Source organism: Arachis hypogaea, chromosome 17, assembly GCF_003086295.3.
Source record: "Arachis hypogaea cultivar Tifrunner chromosome 17, arahy.Tifrunner.gnm2.J5K5, whole genome shotgun sequence".
Classification (NCBI taxonomy): Eukaryota; Viridiplantae; Streptophyta; class Magnoliopsida; order Fabales; family Fabaceae; genus Arachis; species Arachis hypogaea.
This window is the reverse complement of record NC_092052.1, coordinates 46,302,231-46,322,032: the sequence shown is the minus strand read 5'-3', so window position 1 is coordinate 46,322,032 and position 19,802 is coordinate 46,302,231. Positions and strand designations below refer to the sequence as shown.

General features: G+C 38.8%; 1 protein-coding gene across 1 annotated transcript; it reads right to left on the bottom strand.

The window, feature by feature from the left end:
• Window positions 1–7,692: 7,692 nt before the first annotated feature.
• Window positions 7,693–8,283, bottom strand: LOC140180594 (uncharacterized). The gene has a single exon (XM_072221841.1). It carries the CDS (start codon window positions 8,281–8,283, stop codon window positions 7,693–7,695), a length of 591 nt encoding a protein of 196 aa, XP_072077942.1.
• Between the last annotated feature and the right edge of the window lie 11,519 nt (window positions 8,284–19,802).

The window sequence follows — 19,802 nt, the reverse complement described above, 5'->3', positions numbered from 1 at the left end:
CCTCGGCAACGGTACCAAAAACTTGATGTAAGGATTATCGTCGGTTAGGAATGTCACAAATAACCTCGTCAAAGTATATTTTCGAACCAACACACAATCCTTACTCAAAGTTTAGTTTTGGTTGTCACAAGTTCAACCCAATAAAAATAACTGAGAGTATTAGTCCCAGGTCGTTCTTCCTAGGAATTACAATCGAGTGCTCAATTATTGGTTATGAGTTTCACGGGTTGGGTTGATAAAGAAACAAGAATTTAAATGACAACAAAAGTAAAGAAAACAGCTAAAGAAAGAAATTACTAAAAAGAGGCATTCATGGCAAGGATTAAGAATCTAGGCTTTCTACCCTAGTCATTAACTATCATACAATAGTTAACAAGAGCTAATCCTATTTTGTCATCTCTAAAATCGGAAGAAGGTATAATGTTATCTTCAACATAGGAAGAAAGTCAAATAGGACTAGTTAATCCCAATCCATAAGTAATATTAATGATACAAGCTAACTAATCACTCTAGATCACCAATCTAAATTTGGTATTAATGACTCAAGAGCACCTAATTTCTCTTTCTAAGCCAAGAACGCTAAAAAACTACTCTAAAGCCCAACCAAGCATTTTGTCAAACACTTGGAAGGCATAAAGGGAAAGCATAGTAAATTGCAAGGAATAATAAACTCTACAACTACCCAATACAAGAAATTAACAATAACAACTCAAACAAGCAAGAAAAGGAACATAAAACCTCGAATTGCATTAAAGGAAAGGGGAATTAATAAGAGTTCATATAACATAAAAATTGGTAAAATAAAGGAAATAACAAGAGAAACTAAGAAGATTAAAGCAAATCAACAAGGAAAAGTAAAGGGAACTAAATCAAAATAAGTAATTAAACCTAAATCTAAGAGAAAACTAAACTAAGAACTCTAATTTCTAGAGAGAAGAGGGAGCTTCTCTCTCTAGAACTAACCTAAGGCATGTTTCCTACACTATCTAATTGCTCCCCCTTTTTTCCATCTTGAATTCTGCACCAAATAGCCTCAGAAAATGCCCCCAGGGTTTTCACTTTAATGAGGTCACATGATCAGCGTCATGCGTGCGCGTCGCCTGTCGAATTCTCTCCTCACGCCTACGCGTGGGTGACGGGTGCGCATCGTTGGCAGATCTCCTCCTCACCGACGCGTACGCGTGGCCTTTAATTTAGCAAATCCTCATTTCCTCATGAATTCTCCACTTTGCATGCTTTTCTCTTCACTTCTTCCATCCAATACTTGCCTTATAAACCTAAAATCACTCAACAAATATATCAAGACATCGAATGGAATTAAAGTGAATTAAATTTAGCTATTTTAAGGGCTAAAAAGAATGTTTTTACCCTTAAGCACAAATTGGGAAGAATTACAAAAACCATACTATTTTATTGAATAAATGTGAGATAAGTTGATAAAATCCCCTAAATTCAACAAAAGATAAACCACAAAGTTGGGGTTTATCATATAACTTCTTACATTAATTTGTACCTCGATGCTTCATCTTGCCGACCATTCTAGGTCGGGCAATGATTTTCGCAGTTTATCAAGCTTAAATTAATGCATTTTTATAGGAAACTTTAAAGAAAAAGTGGATTTACCATTGATAAATGAAATATGCCTTACATAAATTTGCTACTAAGGATTTTTGTGTATCCTTGGCCCTTGCTATGGTTGACAAAGCACAGAAGTTGGTGAATTAAAAATTATTAAAATAGTTACGTTGCAAGTATAGTTCTTAACTCACCGAAAATCTGCCTATTGTTGTTATTATTCCACTTTGATTGTACCCTTGGTTGGGGCGGTCATAGAAGTTATGAGTGGATGCCACCATGTTGTCTTCTTGTTGGAGCTGCGGGTATTCATCAGTGTAATGGCTATAATTAGCACAGATTCCGCAAATTCTTTGCGGGACTAGTTGTTGGTTTTGCTGTGGTGGAGGAGGTTGAGCTTGCTGAGCTTATTGTTGATTCAATTGCATCTGCTTCATCAAGTTGGTCATCTCACATATACTCTGAGCTAGAGCCGCAGTCTCTCTGCTAGAGGATACTTCTGCAACGGCTTTTGAATGACCTTACTTTTGTCTATGGTTCCTAGTAGATTCAGCTAAATCACTGATCAATTGCCAAGCCGCTAAGTAACACTATCTTGTTAATCATGTGGTGGGGGCATGCTTCCAGAAGATTATTGAAGCGCTCCCAGTATTCAAAGAGAGTCTCATTGTCATCCTGAACAATTGTGAAAATATCCTTCCTCAGTTTATCAGTAACTTCAGATGGAAAGAATTTATCCAAAAACTCCTTTCTAAGTGTATCCCAGTTGGATACATTTGCTATAGGTTGAGTGTAGTACCACTCTCTTACTTTTCCCTCAAGAGAAAACGGGAAAGCTTTCAGCAAAATTGAAGTTTCATCAGTACCATCACGTCTGACAGTAGAACAAGCTGCCTGGAAATCTTTCAAGTGCTTGATAGGCTCTTGAGCAGGTAGGCCATGAAACTTGGGCATCAAATTTAGCAGTGCAGTCTTTATTTCAAAATCTGTAGCTACCGCTGGATGATGCGCTTGAAACGGTTGCATTATAAAATCAGGGGCTCCTTCCTCCTGGATGGTAACTCTCCTAGCTGCCATGTCTTCTGCACGTAAAACAACCGAATCAATAGAACGGGGGCTGGTTTCTTCCTCAAGTTCACTTTCAGATCCGCCCTCAGAGCGGACTAACCGACGCTGTTCTCGCCTTATTCGTGAAATAGTCCTTTCAATTTCAGGATCGAATATTAGCAAGCGCGGATCAGGAAGTGAACGCGTCATTTGACGAAAGAAACATGCAGCTCATAGTAGCAAAATAAAATAAAATGTAAATAAATAAATTCTAATTAATAACTTTAGCACTCTATTGCAACTCCCCGGCAACGGCGCCAAAAATTGACGAAGCACAGAAGTTGGTGAATTAAAAATTATTAAAATAGTTACGTTGCAAGTATAGTTCTTAAGTCACCGAAAATCTGCCTATCAATTTAGAAATATGTCACAGAGAGTTTAAATTAAAAATTACTGGGAGTTTAAGTCCCAGGTCATCTCCCAACGAGTTGCAGAAAAGTGTGCTATTTTATTAATCAAATGTTCCAAGAAGTTGAGTTAAGTAGGTGGAAAACTAAATTGAGAAAATTCAAATAATATGAATAAAAGCCTTGACTGGGAGTTGATTAGTTGGAATCTCTATTATTGATGAGATGATTTCAAGATTAATTTATAATTAATGGTTGTTCTGTTTAGTTATCCTTTACTAGGTAAAGGAAAGTCAAACAAGTTGGAATGCTAGATCTGTTCACGAGTTACAACCCACTTAGTTCAAAGGGATTGGTGTTAGTGATTAGATAACAATCCAACAGTTAACCCAATTACAAATTTTCTTTCAATCCTTCCAACTCAAGAGTTCCTTTCAATCAACTCCCCATCAAGTGAGGGAACTACTCACTCATTGTAAATAATAATCCATAACACATGAAAGGGAATTAAAAGAAGATATGATTATTGGAATGGAAAATAAATTAAAATGGAAGAAATAATCCTTGTACTAAATAATCATGAAAGTATTCAAATGACAAAATTGAACAAAGCAAAGAACATGGAAGAATAAAACCAAGTTAAGAGAACGAACTAGAATGACGAAGTCTTGATGAGGAAATAGCTCTTCTCAATGTTCCAATGCTAAGACCAATTGAAAATTAAAATTCTAAAACCTAGAGAGAGAAACCTAAAAGAGTAAAACTAGATCTAAAACTGCAAACTGTGTAGAATGAATGTTGTCTTTTGTTTCTGCATATTCTCTGGCTCTAGTCTGTTGTTCCGGGCCGAAAATTGGGTCGAAATAAGGTCCAAAATTGCCCCCAGCAAATTCTGCAGATTATGCAGATCGCACATGTAACGCGAACGCGTCATCCATGCGGACGCGTCATTCGCGCTTTTCCTTGCCACGCGTTCGTGTCGTCCACGCTATCGCGTCGCTTGAGATTTCCCAATCCGCGCGGCCGCGTGAGCCATGCGGCCGCGTCACTGTGATTTGCTCTCCTTCGCGCGGTCGCGTGAGCCATGCGACCACGTCACTTCTCGCTGGTTACCTCCTCAAATTCTTGTGTTCCTTCCATTTTTGCTAGCTTCCTTTCCAATTTCCAACTCATTCATGCCCTATAAAGTCTGAAACACTCAACACACAGATCACGGCATCGAATGGAATAGAGGAGAATTAAAATTACATAATTAAAGTCTCTAGGAAGCAGTTTTCACACATGTTATAAATTCAGGAAGGAATTATAATTTCATGCTAATTTAATGAATAAGTAGGTAAGGATCATGATAAAATCACACAATTAAACACAATATAAACTATAAAATAGTGGTTTATCAATGGTGCCTCGTTAAAACTCCCTTCAGGAAAAACCCTTCTCGGAAAAAAAATAATGAAGTTGGGAAAAAGAGTACACCAGGGAACAAAGTACGCTACCTAACTATAGTACTTCTTTTAGTTACTCGTGTGCCACGACCTCGGGAGTTCCTTCCCTTGTAAGTCAGACACTTTGTAATAACCTTTCCCTATGTCTTCAACAATCTTTTAGCATCCTTTTCTATTTGCAGCCAGCTTTCCATGACCCGACTTCTGAATTTTGATGTCATTTCGGATCAGTATAAGGTCGTTCGTCGTAAACCTTCTTTTGATTACTTTCTGATTGTACTTCAAATCCATCCTTTTCTTTAATGCCTCCTCTTTGATCCGAGCTTGTTCTCAAACTTCCAGGAGAAGGTCGAGCTCTTCCTTTTGTTCTTGGGTATTGACCCCTTCATTGTAGAATATAACCCTAGGAGATTCTTCAACGATCTCTAAGGAATCATGGCTTCCACTTCATAAGCAAGTTGGAAAGGTGACTCCCCTATTGTGGAACGAGGAGTGGTCTGATATGCCTAAAAGACTTGAGAAAGCTCATATGCCCATGCTCCCTTTGCGTCTTGTAGTCAGTGCTTCAATCCGGCCAATATGAATTTGTTTGGACCTTCAGCTTGTCCGTTGGCCTGAGGGTGTTCTACCGATGTGAATTGATGCTTTATCTTGAGATTGGCCACCAAGTTTCTGAAGGTCAATTCGGTAAATTAAGTTCCATTGTCCATGGTGATAGAATGGAGAACTCTAAACCTTGTGACAATGTTCTTGTAGAAAAACTTCCGACTTCGCTAGGCCGTGATGGTCGCTAATGGTTCTGCCTCAATCTATTTAGTAAAATAGTCAATTTCAACTATGAGGTATTTTACTTGTCTTGGAGCTTGAGGGAATGGTTCGAGAAGATTGAGACCCCATTTTGTGAATGGCCATGGTGAGGTGACACTGATGAGCTCTTCGGGAGGTGCAACGTGGAAGTAGGCGGGCACCTTTTGACGAACTCAGTCGCTTCTCTTTGCAAGGTCGGCCAAAAGAAGCCGGCTCAGATAACCTTCTTGGCTAGTGATCGGGCTCCCAAGTAGTGTCCACATATGCTGTTGTGTACTTCCTTTAGGACCTCTTTCATATTAGAGATCGAGACGCACTTTAGGAGAGGTGTTGATATCCCTCTTTTGTATAGAACATTGTAAACCAAGTTATAATTTTGGGCTTCCCTTATCTTCGAGTCTCTTTTTCATCTTCAAGAAGGACATCAAATTTAATATAGTTAACTATGGGTTCATCCATCCTAAATTTTGGTTGGATATGGCCATAGTGTCCGAGTTGTCATCTACCTTTGAAACTGATGGTGCGTGGAGAGTTTTCTGGATGAGACTTCTATTGTTGTCCTATAGCTTGGTGCTGGCTAGCTTGGAGAGGACATCTGCTCCAGCGTTTGATTCCCGAGTAATACGTCAAACCTCTCTTTTCAAGAACTGTGATAGTTGTTCCCAAGATTCATCTAGGTACCTTTTCATGTTGGGATTTTTGGCTTGATAGGTGCCATTAACTTGCAAAGTTACCACTTGGGAGTCACTAAACACTATCATCCAATTTCAAGCCAACGAGTAAGACTTCATATTCTGCTTGGTTATTAGAAGCAGGAAACTTGAACCTTAACAGGAGTTCTATCTGAGTTCCTTGTTCGCTTTCCAGGATGACACCTGCTCCACAGCCGGCTTTATTGGATGATCCATCTACGTATAAGCTCCAAGTTGTTGGGCTTCCCCGACTTTCAGTGTATTTAGCTACAAAGTCGACAAGGTACTGGGACTTGATTACTGTCCGAGGTTCATATTTCAAATTGAACTCGGACAGTTCCACAACCCATTGTAGCATCCTTCCTACTAGGTCCATTTTTTGTAGAATGTGCTTCATGGGTTGATTAGTTTGGACCTTTATAGTGTGATCCTGGAAGTAAGGTTGGAGCCTTCGGGAGGCAAGGATAAGAGCATATACAAACTTTTCTATCTTTTGGTAGTTTAGATTTGCTCCTTGCAAAGCTTTGTTGATAAAGTAGATAGGCTGTTGTCCGTTCTCATCTTCTCAGATTAGTGCAGAGGTGATACGTCGGCTTGCCACTACCAAATAGAGAATGAGCTCTTCTCCCGTAATAGGTCTGGTGAGTATAGGGGGTTAGCCCAGGAATGCTTTAAAACCTTGAAAGGCTTGCTCACATTCTTGGGTCCATTCAATTTGACTTTCATTTTTTAGTATTAAGTATAATAGTAGAGACTTCAATGTTGATTCTGCTAAGAACCTGGATAGTGCTGCCAACATTCCATTTAGTTGTTAGACTTCTTTGAGACAAGTCGGGCTTTTCATCTCTAGTATGATTGTGCACTTGTCCGGGTTGGCCTCTATGCCTCGTTGAGTGAGCATATCACCTAAGAACTTCCCAGCCTTTATTGTAAAAGTGCATTTTGGAGGATTTAATATCATCTCATGCTTTCTTATTGTGAAGAATGCCTCGGAAAGGTCAGACAAAAGAGCTATGTTGTCCTTAGTTTTGACGAGCATATCGTCCATATATACTTCCATGAGTTTTCCTAAGTGCTAAGTGGTGGAAAACATCTTGTTCATCAATTGCTGCTTTATGGCTCCGGTGTTCTTTAATCCAAAAGGCTTTACTACGTAACAATAGTTAGCCTTGGGAGTGATGAAAAAAGTCTTTTCTTGGTCTGGTTTATACATTGGGATTTGATTGCATCCCGAGTATGCGTCCATGAAGAATAAATACCGATAACATGAGGACGAGTCAACCAGAGCATCGATGCTTGGGAGAGGATATGAATCCTTTGGACAAGCCTTGTTCAGGTCGGTGTAGTCGACACACATCCTCTACTTTCTATTCTGCATTTTTACCAGAACTACGTTATCCAGAAACAATGGATAGTTACCTCTATTATGAATCCATCTTCTAATAACGCTTGCACTTGTTCTTCCATGACCTGTGTTCTTTCGGCCCGAGTTTCTGACGGTTTTGCTGAATAGGTCCGGAACCTGGGTAGACGGCAAGCTTATGAGACATTTGGTCGGGATCTATACCAGGCATTTCGGAGGCTTTCCAAGCAAAGAGGTCAGAGTTTCTTCGTAGGAGGTCAATGAGTTGTGCTTTAAGGCCTCCATCTAGGTTGGCCCATATATTCGTTATCTTTTCAGCATGATCTCCAATTTTTACTTCTTCTACTTTCCCGAGGTTAAACACCACCGAGCTCGATAATGTTGACTTCCTTTCTGCCCGGGTTGCCTTTTAGAGTAAGGCTTTTATTGTAACACTTTCGTGCCAACTTTTGATATCCCTTTATGCTGGCGATTCCTTTTGCAGTGGAAAACTTCATACACAAGTGACTTGTAGAGACAACTGCTGCTAGTCGGTTTAAAGTGATCCGACCTATTAGGGCATTGTATGTTGATATGATGTCGACCACAATATAGTCAACGCTTAACGTCCTTGACTTTGTGACTTTTCCAAAGGTGGTGTATAGGGATATAAATCCAAGAGGTTGGATTGGCATGTCCCCCATCCCGAAGAGGTTGTCAGAATTTGCCTTTAGATCCTTTACATCTAACCCGAGCTTGTCAAAGGCAGGCTTAAACAATATGTCCGCCAAACTCCCTTGATCCACCAGAATTCTATGGAGATTTGCATTGGCAAGGATTACTGTTATTGCCACTGGGTCGTCATGGCCAGGTGTTACTCCTTGAGCATCTTCTTTGGTGAACGAGATGGTTAACAAATTGGGAATTCTGTTATCTTTCCCGACTTGGTATACCTCTCTAAGATGCATTTTTCTTGAGGATTTTGTGATTCTTCCTCCAGCAAACCCTCTATTAATCATGTGTACGCGTCATTCAGGAGTTTGTGGGGGTGCATTCTTGCCAACCCCAATCTTCATCTCTCTTTCTTTTCCTTTGGTCATCCGACCTCTCAACCAAGTATCTGTCTAGCCGACCTTCTCTGGCCAACTTTTTTATGACATTCTTTAAATCATAGGAATCATTGGTAGAATATCCATAAAGCTTGTGCTACTCACAGTATTTTGTCCGACTTTCTGCCTTTTTATGTTTGATTAGGCGAGGAGGAGGAAGTTTCTCAGTGTGGCATATCTCCCTGTAGACATCCACAATAGAGACTCGGAGTGGGGTGTAATTATGGTACCTTTGAGGTTTTTCCAAGTTGTACTCATTTTTCTTAGTTTCTTTCTTCTTCTCCCGAGTTGGGTAGGACAGGTTGGGCATTGGGGGAGGCTCTCTAAGTTGTACTCCTCCTTTTTCAAGGAAGTCGGGTGTCGCTTAGATATGTATTGAGAGAATGATCCTTCTTTAAGGCCATTAACTAATTCCATTATCTAATTCCATTATCACTACTTTAGTAGGCAAGTTTTATATTTTCAAGCAGGCTTTTTGAATCTCTTCATATAGTATTGGAGTGCCTCTCTGGCTTCTTGTTTAACTCCTAGCAAGTTTGGAGCATGCTTCACTTTGTCTTTCTGAATTGAAAATCTGGTAAGAAATTTCCTCACTAGGTCATCAAAGCAAGTTATTGACCTGGGAGGCAGGTTATCAAACCACTTCATCGCAGCTTTGGTCAAAGTTGTCGTGAAGGCTTTGCAACAAGTCGCATCAGAGGCGTCAGCTAGGTACATTCGACTCTGGAAATTGCTGAGCCAGTGCCTGATAAACCCCCTTTGTAGGGTTTATCTTGTGCTTGATTTAGGGGATTTTATAACCTTTTACCCACATTTATTCAATGAAATAGCATGCTTTCATGATTGTCTCCTAATTTTTGCTTAAGAGTGAAAACATGCTTTCTAGATCTTAAAATAGCTAAATTTAATTTACCTTGATTCCATTAGATGCCTTGATATGTTTGTTAAGTAATTTCAGATTTAGCAGGCAAAGATTGGATCAAGGGAATAAAGGAAAAGCATGTAAAAATGGAGAACTCATGAAGGAATGAAGAAATCGCAAAAGCTGTCAAGCCGACCTCTTCGCACTCAATCGACCATAACTTGAGCTACAAAGGTCCAAATGATGCGGTTCCAGTTGTGTTGGAAAGCTAACATCTGGGGGCTTCGAAATGATATAAGATTTGCCATAGTTGCTTCGCGACGAGGGGCGCGCACGCGCACTATACGCGTATGCGCCGATGGTTGCACATGATTCACTTAATGCAACTCGTGGCCAGTGATTTTAGAAGCCTTGTGGACCCAAACCAACTCATTTCTGATGCTGTTTAAGCTAAGGATTGAAGGGAAATTAACATTCTTTTGATCATTAGTCATAGTTTAAGTTTTAGAAGTAGTTAGATTTAGTTTCTAAAGAGAGAAGCTCTCACTTCTCTTTAGAATTAGGATTAGGTTTTAGATCTAGATCTACTTCTTCTCCTCTTCTAATTTTCCTTTTTTCTTCCCTAATTGCTCTCTTGTAGTTGTAGAATTCTTCTTCTCTTGTAATTCCTTTGTATTGTTAGTTGTAGTTTATGAACTCTCTTTTGTAGATCTACACTTCTTCTTCAATGCAATTGGTAAGTTCTTTGTTGTTTCATAATTATTTTCCGTCTCTATTGTTGATCTCTTGCTATTCTAATTAGATCTCCCTTTAATTCTTGCAATTCATGTTGTTTACTTTTATTGCCTTCTATGTGTTTGATGAAATGCTTCTTCTAGTTATTAGTTAGATTTTGTTCCTCTTGGCCTAGGTAGAGTAATTAGTGACACTTAAGTTATCAAACACTTTTGTTGATTGATAAATAAAGATTGTTAATTGACTTGGATACCACTAAAGCTAGTCTTTCCTTAGGAGTTGACTAGGACTTGTAGAATCAAGTTAATTCATCCACTTGACTTTCCTCCATGGTTAGAGGTTAACTAAGTGGTAGCAATGGACAATTCTCATCACAATTGAGGAGGATAGCTAGGATAGGACTTCTAGTTCTCATACCTTGTCAAGAGCTTTGTTAGTTGTTAGTTTATTTTCATTGCCATTTATCTTTCATGTCTCTTATAAAAAACCCCAAACATAACTCATAACCAATAACAAGAACACTTTATTGCAATTCCTAGGAAGAACGACCCGAGGTTCAATACTTCGGTTTATAAATTTTGGGGTTTGTACTTGTGACAAACAATCTTTTGTATGAAAGGATTAATGTTGGCTTAGAAACTATACTTGCAATGAGAATTTATTGTGAATTCTAAACCGTCAAAAATCCAATCATCAAAATGGCGCCGTTGCTGAGGAATTGCAATTGTGTGCCTTGTTATTGGTTATTGTACATATGTGAATATTGTAAATATGTTTGTTTTTCACTTGTTTGTTAGATTTTGTTAGTTTTAGGACTCTATTAGTTTTGTTTTTTTTTATTTGTCACTATGAATTCTTGTCCTTGTGGTTTTGGATATGGTTATGACTATGTTTTAGGTGATGAAAACTTGAATGATGGCTCACATTATGGGAGAGATGAATACTTGAGAAGGGAGCCACATCCATATGAGCAATCACCATGGCAACCTCCTCATTCAAGCTACTATGATAGTAATCCCTCCTATAATGCATATCATTCCAATGGATATGACGGTTCTTATCATGATTATTCCACTCAACCACCATCATTCCATGCACCATACTCTCAATATAGTCCTCAAATACCATCATTCCAACCACCATACTCTCAAGCCACATCCTATTTCCACCAATTGTCTCCACCAAATCCTAATTCATATTCCCCCTATGCATATCCTTGTGATAATTATGAACAAACAACCATTGAATCACCACCACTCTAATATCTTTACCCTCCAAATCAAGTTCCCATGGATGATACACTTGGTATCATTCCTCAAGAGCAAGAAGAGCTCCAAATCGCACTAACTAGTTTCACCTCTACCCTCCAAGAACTTATGTCCCATATACTTCCACCTTCTACGAACAACCAAAACACCTTCCAACCTCCAAGCTTTGATGAACCTCCTTTCCAACCACATGATAAATTCTCCTTTCCATCAAAACCCTGCATGGAAGAATATCCATGTCCATCAATCCAAGAGCCATATGATCATATTTATGTTAGTGAAGAGGAACAAGAGTCAAAGGATCATCTTAAGGAAGCAATGGATCGGCTTTAAGCAACCATCTGTCAAAAGTTGGACTCGTGGGATTCATGCCACAAGAAAAATATGTCCACAAATAATTGTGAAAAAGCAACCGAAGAGGGAAGTGTGAGGGAGATTTTAGAGTCTCAAGTTGAGCACAAGGAAATAGAGCGTGTTTTGCAACAAGTGGAAGAGATGGAGATTGTTGAAGAAGAAGAAGTGGAAGAAGACCTAGGGGAGGTTGAACAAGAAGAAAACTCCATCATTGAAGACAACTATACACCAAGTGACAATGGTGATCTTGTTGAAGCTTCTTCCATGAGATGTGAAACCGATGTTGAGGAGGCTTGTGCACAACCTCCGATGCATGTTTTGATCAATGAAGAAGAGTTGGAAGAAGTTAGCAAACAAGAGGAAATTGAAGAAAGTTGTCAAAAGATGGAAATCATCAAGGAGGAGCCAAAGGAAGTGGAGCCTACAATGTCAAGACCATTGGATATCTTCCTTGCTAAGCCACCATCCAAATCACAAATTGAGTGGGTAATCATCTCATCCTTTAATTTCCTTGGCCCATATCAATATGCATTGCTAGAAACGGATGGTCAACTTAGAACTATTTGTGTGTTAGAAAGTAGAAAAGAGTTGGATGTTGGTTGGCAATAAGAATCAAGGTACATAGTGCGTAGAAACTCAAATTTTAGGATTCAAAGGTGGAGTGGAATTCAAGTCAATGGAATTAGGATGATGAGAAGGAGTTACAAAGAGAATTCAATAAGTTTGTCATCCTATTGGAAGCATGAAAATCAAGAAGAAGGGGGGTTGACAAACAAAGTATAGGACCCCGGAATATACATAGACAATCATCAACTTTGGGGCCTTGTCACTTGCTTACGCTTCCTTGAAGACTTTATACGCCTAATTTGGGATCCCGGTGGTCATTGGAAGTGCAAACATTGGTGGGGATTCAAGGATGAATTCAAGCATAAGCCACCATAGCAAGGACCCCATCAAATGTCCAACTTAAGGACTTAAACTAAAAGTGCTAGGTGGGGGACACCCCACCATGGTATACTCTTTCCACCCTCTTGCAATTTTAATTAATAAGTGAATTGAGTTACCATTGTAGTTAGATTTCTTTTCCTATATTTGTTTCAATAAATTGGTTGTAGGTTGCTTGTGGGGTAAGTATCCCTTGCTTATATTTGAAGATTCCCAAAAAGCCAAAAAGATTTTTGTCATTTTGTATTTTGAGTTAATTTTGAGCTGTAGATAGTGTTAGGAGGATGTTGAGCTAGTTTTGCTATTTCTGAAAAAAAAAAAGGTCAAGGACGCGTACGCACGCTGTGCGCGCACGCGTCCATACGCGGATGCAGGCCCATACATTTTTCAGAGAGTTGGGCCACTCTCACGACAACACTGGGCCAATCGCATAACCCCATTCACGTGTACGTGCACTGTGCGCATACGCGTCAATTTACATATATTGCAATGCGCGCGCCCGCGCACATGCCGCGTGCACGCCAATCCGCTGAAACAGTTTCTAGGACAATGACCCGAGAGTTATGCCAGCTCTGGGCCAGCATTAAGCCTCTAGCCCAACTCACCAGACGCGGACGCGCACCGAACGCGTCCGCGCCCATGCCTACACAGCTTATCTGCGCGAAGGCGCACCTAGCGCGTATGTACCCTTCGGCCAAACTGCGCATCGACGCGTAAGCGTGCATGACGCGTCCGCATCGGTAAAATAAAAAAGAGTTTCCTTTTCAAAAGAGTTTTTTCTCTCATCTTCCATTTTCTTTTATTTATCGCATTCGTATACTTCTACTCTTTGCATTTCAATTTTGTTTTTATAGACTATTTTCTTTTTTTCCGAAGTTTCTCATTTTAATAATGGTGTTGAACTTTTCTACTCAATTGTTGAGACTCTCTTGTATTATTTTGGTGCTTCGTGACTTGTTGCATTAATATGCCTTAGCTTATATTGCTCTCTCACCCACATGTTGTAGCTACCATGTAGTGAGAACCTTACTTTTAGTTGGCATTAGCCCCGCCTATGTTCTACTTGCTTTGCTATCTTTATTGTAGGCTTAATTTTCTTTCTCTTTCTTTCCTTTTAGGTTGGCCACCGAAGGAAGAAAAGGAAGAGCTTTTAAATGGGGCAACAAACAAGTCCAACCGCACAACCCTTTGAAGGAGCTCACCAATTATAGCAACTCGTCCACCTTGCTCTCTCCTTTGCATGCACTGAGAACGGTACAATCTTCAAGTGTGGGGAGGTCGTCCGACCGATCTCTGATAAACCCTATTTGTAGGATTTATCTTGAGTTAAATTTAGAAGAATTTTATCATCTTTTCCCACATTTGTTCAATGAAATAGCATGGTTTTATAACTTCTCCTTTAATTGTGCTTAAGAGTGAAAACATGTTTTTTAGGTCTTAGAATAGCTAAATTTAATTCACCTTGATTTCATTAGATGCCTTGATATATTTGTTAAGTAATTTCAGGTTTAGGAGGCAAAGATTGGATCAAGGGAATGAAGTAAAAGCATGTAAAAATGGAGAACTCATGAAGAAATGAAGGAATCGCAAAAGCTGTCAAGCCGACCTCTTCTCACTTAATCGACCATAACTTGAGCTACAGAAGTCCAAATGATGCGGTTCCAGTTGCGTTGGAAAGCTAACATCTAGAGCTTCAAAATAATATAAGATTTGTTATAGTTGCACCGCGCATAGAGGTGCGCACGCTCACGATACTTGTACGCACCGATGGTTGCACATGGTTCACTTAATGCAACTCGTGGCCAGCGAATTCTAAGGCATTTTGGGCCCAATCCAACTCATTTCTGATGCTATTTAACCCAAGAATTGAAGAGAGCTGAGGCATCTAGTCATTAGTTTAGTTTTATTTTAGTTTTATCATGCTTTAGTTAGTTTCTAGAGAGAGAAGCTCTCTCTTCTCTCTAGAATTAGGAGTAGGTTAGATCTAGATTAGGAATTCTTAGATCTAGGTTAATTTCATGCTTTGATTTACTTTTCCTTTATCAATTCTTCTTCTTCTACTTCTCCTCTCTCTATTTTAGCATTTAATTCATGTAATTCTCTACTTTTATCTTGATGCACTTTATGTTTTCATGTTCCTTTATTGTTCATTTGATTTGTTGTTGTTTAATTCCTTGCAATTGAGTAGTGTAGATTTACTTTCCTTGCAATTTTACTTTGCTTTCCTTTTGTGCCTTCCAAGTGTTTGATGAAATGCTTGGAAGGATTTTAGTATAGAATTTTATGTTCTTGGCTTGGAAAGGTAACTTAGGAACTCTTGAGTTACTAATGTCCAAGTGATTGACGATTGGGAGCCATTAACTCTAGATCTCACTAATTGATTTGGTGGAGAACTAGGACTTATGGACTTGGATTGATATAGCTCACTTGACTTTCCTCTACTATTAGTTAGGGGTTGACTTAGTGGGATTGATCCTTGCCAATTCTCATGTTGTGGTTAGTGATAAGGATAGAGATCCTTGACCACCAAACCTTGCCAAGACTTTTCTAGTTGTTAGTTTATTTTCATTGCCATTTATATTTCATGTCTCTTATCCCAAAAACCCCAAAACATACTCCATAACCAATAACAAGACACTTTATTGCAATTCCTAGGGAGAACGATCCGAGGTTCCAATACTTCAGTTTATAAATTTAGGGGTTTGTTTTAGTGACAAACAATCTTTTGTATGAAAGGATTATTGATTGGTTTAGATACTATATTGCAACGAGCTTTCATTTGTGAATTCTAAACCGTCAAGAAATCCGTTCATCAATCTCTATGGGTAACAATTTCTTTTTCAACACTGATGTTAGCTAGTTGTTGCATTGCATGATAGGTTGTATGTTAGTTAGAATTTGTACATATTTTACCACTTCCCTTTTATGTTAGGACTACTTGGTTAAGGTGATGATTTCTTTTCCAAGAAACTGTTTTCGGGCACCTCAATTGATTTGAGTGAAAACTTTTCATAAAACTTGCTTGAATCATATATATATTGTGGAACATGATTTTTAAGCTAAGAACACAAGCTTGTGAGTTTTGAGCCTAATGGTGTGGTTACATCTTATAACCACTTATTTTTCCTTCTTGTGTGCATTATTCTCTTCCTATGGTTGTGATCTTTGATTTGTTTGATTCTTTATGTCTATTACTTTGTGTATTAATGCATTTATATGATTGAGGCCATCATTTCATTTAGCTCACTTACCTAAATAGCCTTACCTTTTACCTTCCATTGTTAGCCAACTTTGAGCCTACGATTAACCCACTTTGTTCTTTAATTTAGCACATTACAAGCCCTAAAGTGAAAAACAATAAAAGTCCTCTATTTGGATCTTTGATTGGCTTAGGCTAGTGTGTGTGTGTATCATTCAAGTGTGAGAAAACTTGGGACATTGGGTGAATAAAAGGGTAGTTTTTTATTTTTGTTGTAAATATTGGGAATTGGGTACATGCTCATGTGTTAATTAAAATGTATAGACCTTATGCATTGACGTTCTTGTATATAGTTTGAAAGAAAAGAAAAAAATAAGATGAGAAAAAAACAAAAGAAAAAGAAAATAAAAAAATGAAAAAAAAAGAAGAAGAAAGAAAGAAATGGAAAAAGAAAAGAAATAAAAAAGGGACAAAATGCCCCAAAGCAAGTGAAGCTCAATAAAATCAATGCATATGTGTTGTGAAATGAAAAGAGAATGCATGAGCATGTGAAAAAGTGAAAAATGGGTAGTTAGATTAAAACTTAATTGTATAGGATGTCATAGGTTAGGTGGGAAGTTTAAGCTTATCGAAGATTCAAATTTCAAGCTCACTTGACCAAATATGCATCCTACCTTGACCCTAGCCCTATTACAACCGATGAAAAGACCTCATGATAATTGTATGCATGCATTGAATATATGTTGATTGTTAGATGAAAAACAAGTCTTGGAAAGCATGAAATAGAGGAGAATCGAGTGAATCAACCGTAAACACTTGAGCGAATAGAGTGCAAACACTACCGGTGAGGGTTCGATTGCTCAATTACATGTTTTCACCAATGATCATCTTTTCATGCAAGTTTGTAAAAATATTTAATAACTCAATTCAATTGTGGAGTAGACTTGCTAGTCCTAGGCCCTTGTGCATATACGCTCCTTGGAAATTGATTTATTTTGACTAAGCAATTGCATTCATTTAGATAGTTGCATATAGGTAGATTGCATTTAGTTAGAATTCAATGAATAAATGCTGATCCCTTTGCTTTCTCTTGGTTTAAGCATGAGGACATGCTTGGTTTAAGTGTGGGGAGGTTGATAAACCCCCTTTGTAGGGTTTATCTTGTGCTTCATTTAGGGGAATTTATAACCTTTTACCCACATTTATTCAATGAAATAGCATGCTTTCATGATTGTCTCCTAATTTGTGCTTAAGAGTTAAACATGATTTCTAGGTCTTAAAATAGCTAAATTTAATTTACCTTGATTCCATTAGATACCTTGATATGTTTGTTAAGTGATTTTAGATTTAGGAGGCAAAGATTGGATCAAGAGAATGAAGGAAAAGCATGTAAAAATGGAGAACTCATGAAGGAATGAAGAAATTGCAAAAGCTGTCAAGTCGATCTCTTCGCACTCAATCGACCATAACTTGAGCTACAGAGGTCCAAATGATGTGATTCTAATTGCGTTGGAAAGCTAACATCCGAAGCTTCGAAATGATATAATATTTGCCATAGTTGTATCGCGAATACAGGCACACATGCGCACTATACGCGTACGCGCTGATCGTTGCACATGATTCACTTAATGCAACTCATGGCCAGCGATTTTAGAAGCCTTGTGGGCCCAATCCAACTCATTTCTAATGCTATTTAAGCCAAGAATTGAAGGGAAATTAACATACTTTTGATCATTAGTCATAGTTTAAGTTTTAGAAGTAGTTAGAGTTAGTTTCTAGAGAGAGAAGCTCTCACTTCTCTCTAGAATTAAGATTACGTTTTAGATCTAGATCTACTTCTTCTCCTCTTCTAATTTTCCTTTTTCTTCCTGATGAGCGGATAATTTATACGCTTTTTGACATTGTTTTTAGTATGTTTTTAGTAGGATCTAGTTACTTTTAGGGATGTTTTCATTAGTTTTTATGTTAAATTCACATTTCTGGACTTTACTATGAGATTGTGTGTTTTTCTGTGATTTCAGGTATTTTCTGACTGAAATTGAGGGACTTGAGCAGAAATCAGATTCAGAGGTTGAAAAAGGACTGCTGATGCTGTTGGATTCTGACCTCCCTGCACTCAAAATGGATTTTCTGGAGCTACAGAACTCGGAATGGCGCGCTTCCAATTGCGTTGGAAAGTAGACATCCAGGGCTTTCCAGCAATATATAATAGTTTATACTTTGGCCAAGCATAGATGACGTAAACTGGCGTTCAACGCCAGCTTTCTACCAAAATCTGGCGTCCAGCGCGAGAAAAGGAGCCAAAACCAGAGTTGAACGCCCAAACTGGCACAAAAGCTGGCGTTCAACTCCACAAATGGCCTCTGCACGTGCAACACTCAAGCTCAGCCCAAACACACACCAAGTGGGCCCAGGAAGTGGATTTATGCATCAATTACTTACTCATGTAAACCCTAGTGACTAGTTTATTATAAATAGGACCTTTTACTAGTCTTTTTGACCATCTTTGGATGCCTGGTTCTTAGATCAGAGGGGCTGGCCATTCGGCCATGCCTGGACCTTTCACTTATGTATTTTCAAACGGTAGAGTTTCTACACTCCATAGATTAAGGTGTAGAGCTCTGCTGTTCCTCAAAGATTAATGCAAAGTACTACTGTTTTCTATTCAATTCTTCTTATTTCGCTTCTAAGATATCCATTCGCACCCAAGAACGTGATGAAGGTGATGATTATGTGTGACGCTCATCACCATTCTCCCCTATGAACACGTGCCTGACAAACACTTCCGTTCTACATGAAATAAGCTAGAATGAATATCTCTTAGATCTCCTAACCAGAATCTTCGTGGCGTAAGCTAGAATGATGGCGGCATTCAAGAGAATCCGGAAAGTCTAAACCTTGTCTGTGGTATTCCGAGTAGGATTCAATGAATGAATGACTGTGACGAGCTCCAAACTCACGATTGCAGGGCGTTAGTGACAGACGCAAAAGGATAGTAAATCCTATTCCAGCATGATCGAGAACCGACAGATGAATAGCCATGCCGTGACAGGGTGCGAGAGCATATTATTCACTGAGAGGATAAGATGAAGCCATTGACAAGGGTGATGCCTCCAGACGATTAGCCGTGCCGTGACAGGGCATTGGATCATTTTCCCGAGAGATGACCGAAAGTAGCCATTGACAGTGGTGATGTATCAGATAAAGCCAGCCATGGAAAGGAGTAAGATTGATTGGATGAAGATAGTAGGAAAGCAGAGGTTCAGAGGAACGAAAAGCATCTCCATTCGCTTATCTGAAATTCCTACCAATGATTTACATAAGTACCTCTATCCCTATCCTATTATTTATTATTCGAAAACACCATTATCAATTTATATCTGCCTAACTGAGATTTGCAAGGTGACCATAGCTTGCTTCATACCAACAATCTCCGCGGGATTCGACCCTTACTCACGTAAGGTATTACTTGGACGACCCAGTGCACTTGCTGGTTAGTTGTATCGAAGTTGTGAACCATGGTATTGGCACCATGTTCTTGGCGCCATTGCCAGGGAAAGAAAGAGCCATGAATTTTACATAATTAAAGTGTAATCACGATTACGTGTACCAAGTTGCTCACGTTGCCAGGGATTGTTCGAGCCTGGACATCACAATTTCGTGCACCAAGTTTTTGGCGCCGTTGCCGGGAATTGTTTGAGTTTGGACAACTGACGGTTCATCTTGTTGCTCAGATTAGGTAATTTTCTTTTTGTTTTCTTTTCAAAAATTTTCCAAAAATATTTCAAAATTTTCTCACCTGTTTTCGAAAAAAAAAAATATTTTCAAAAATATATTTTGATTCAGAATTTTTAAGAATGAATTCTAGTGTTTCATGAAGCCATGTCTAAATTATTAGGACTGAGGCAGCAATTTGTTATCAAGAGCAATATACTCTGGTGTTAAATGCTGAAGCTTGGCTGGCCATTGGCCATGTCTAGTGTTTTGGACTTGAGCTTTCATTGAAAGCTTGGCT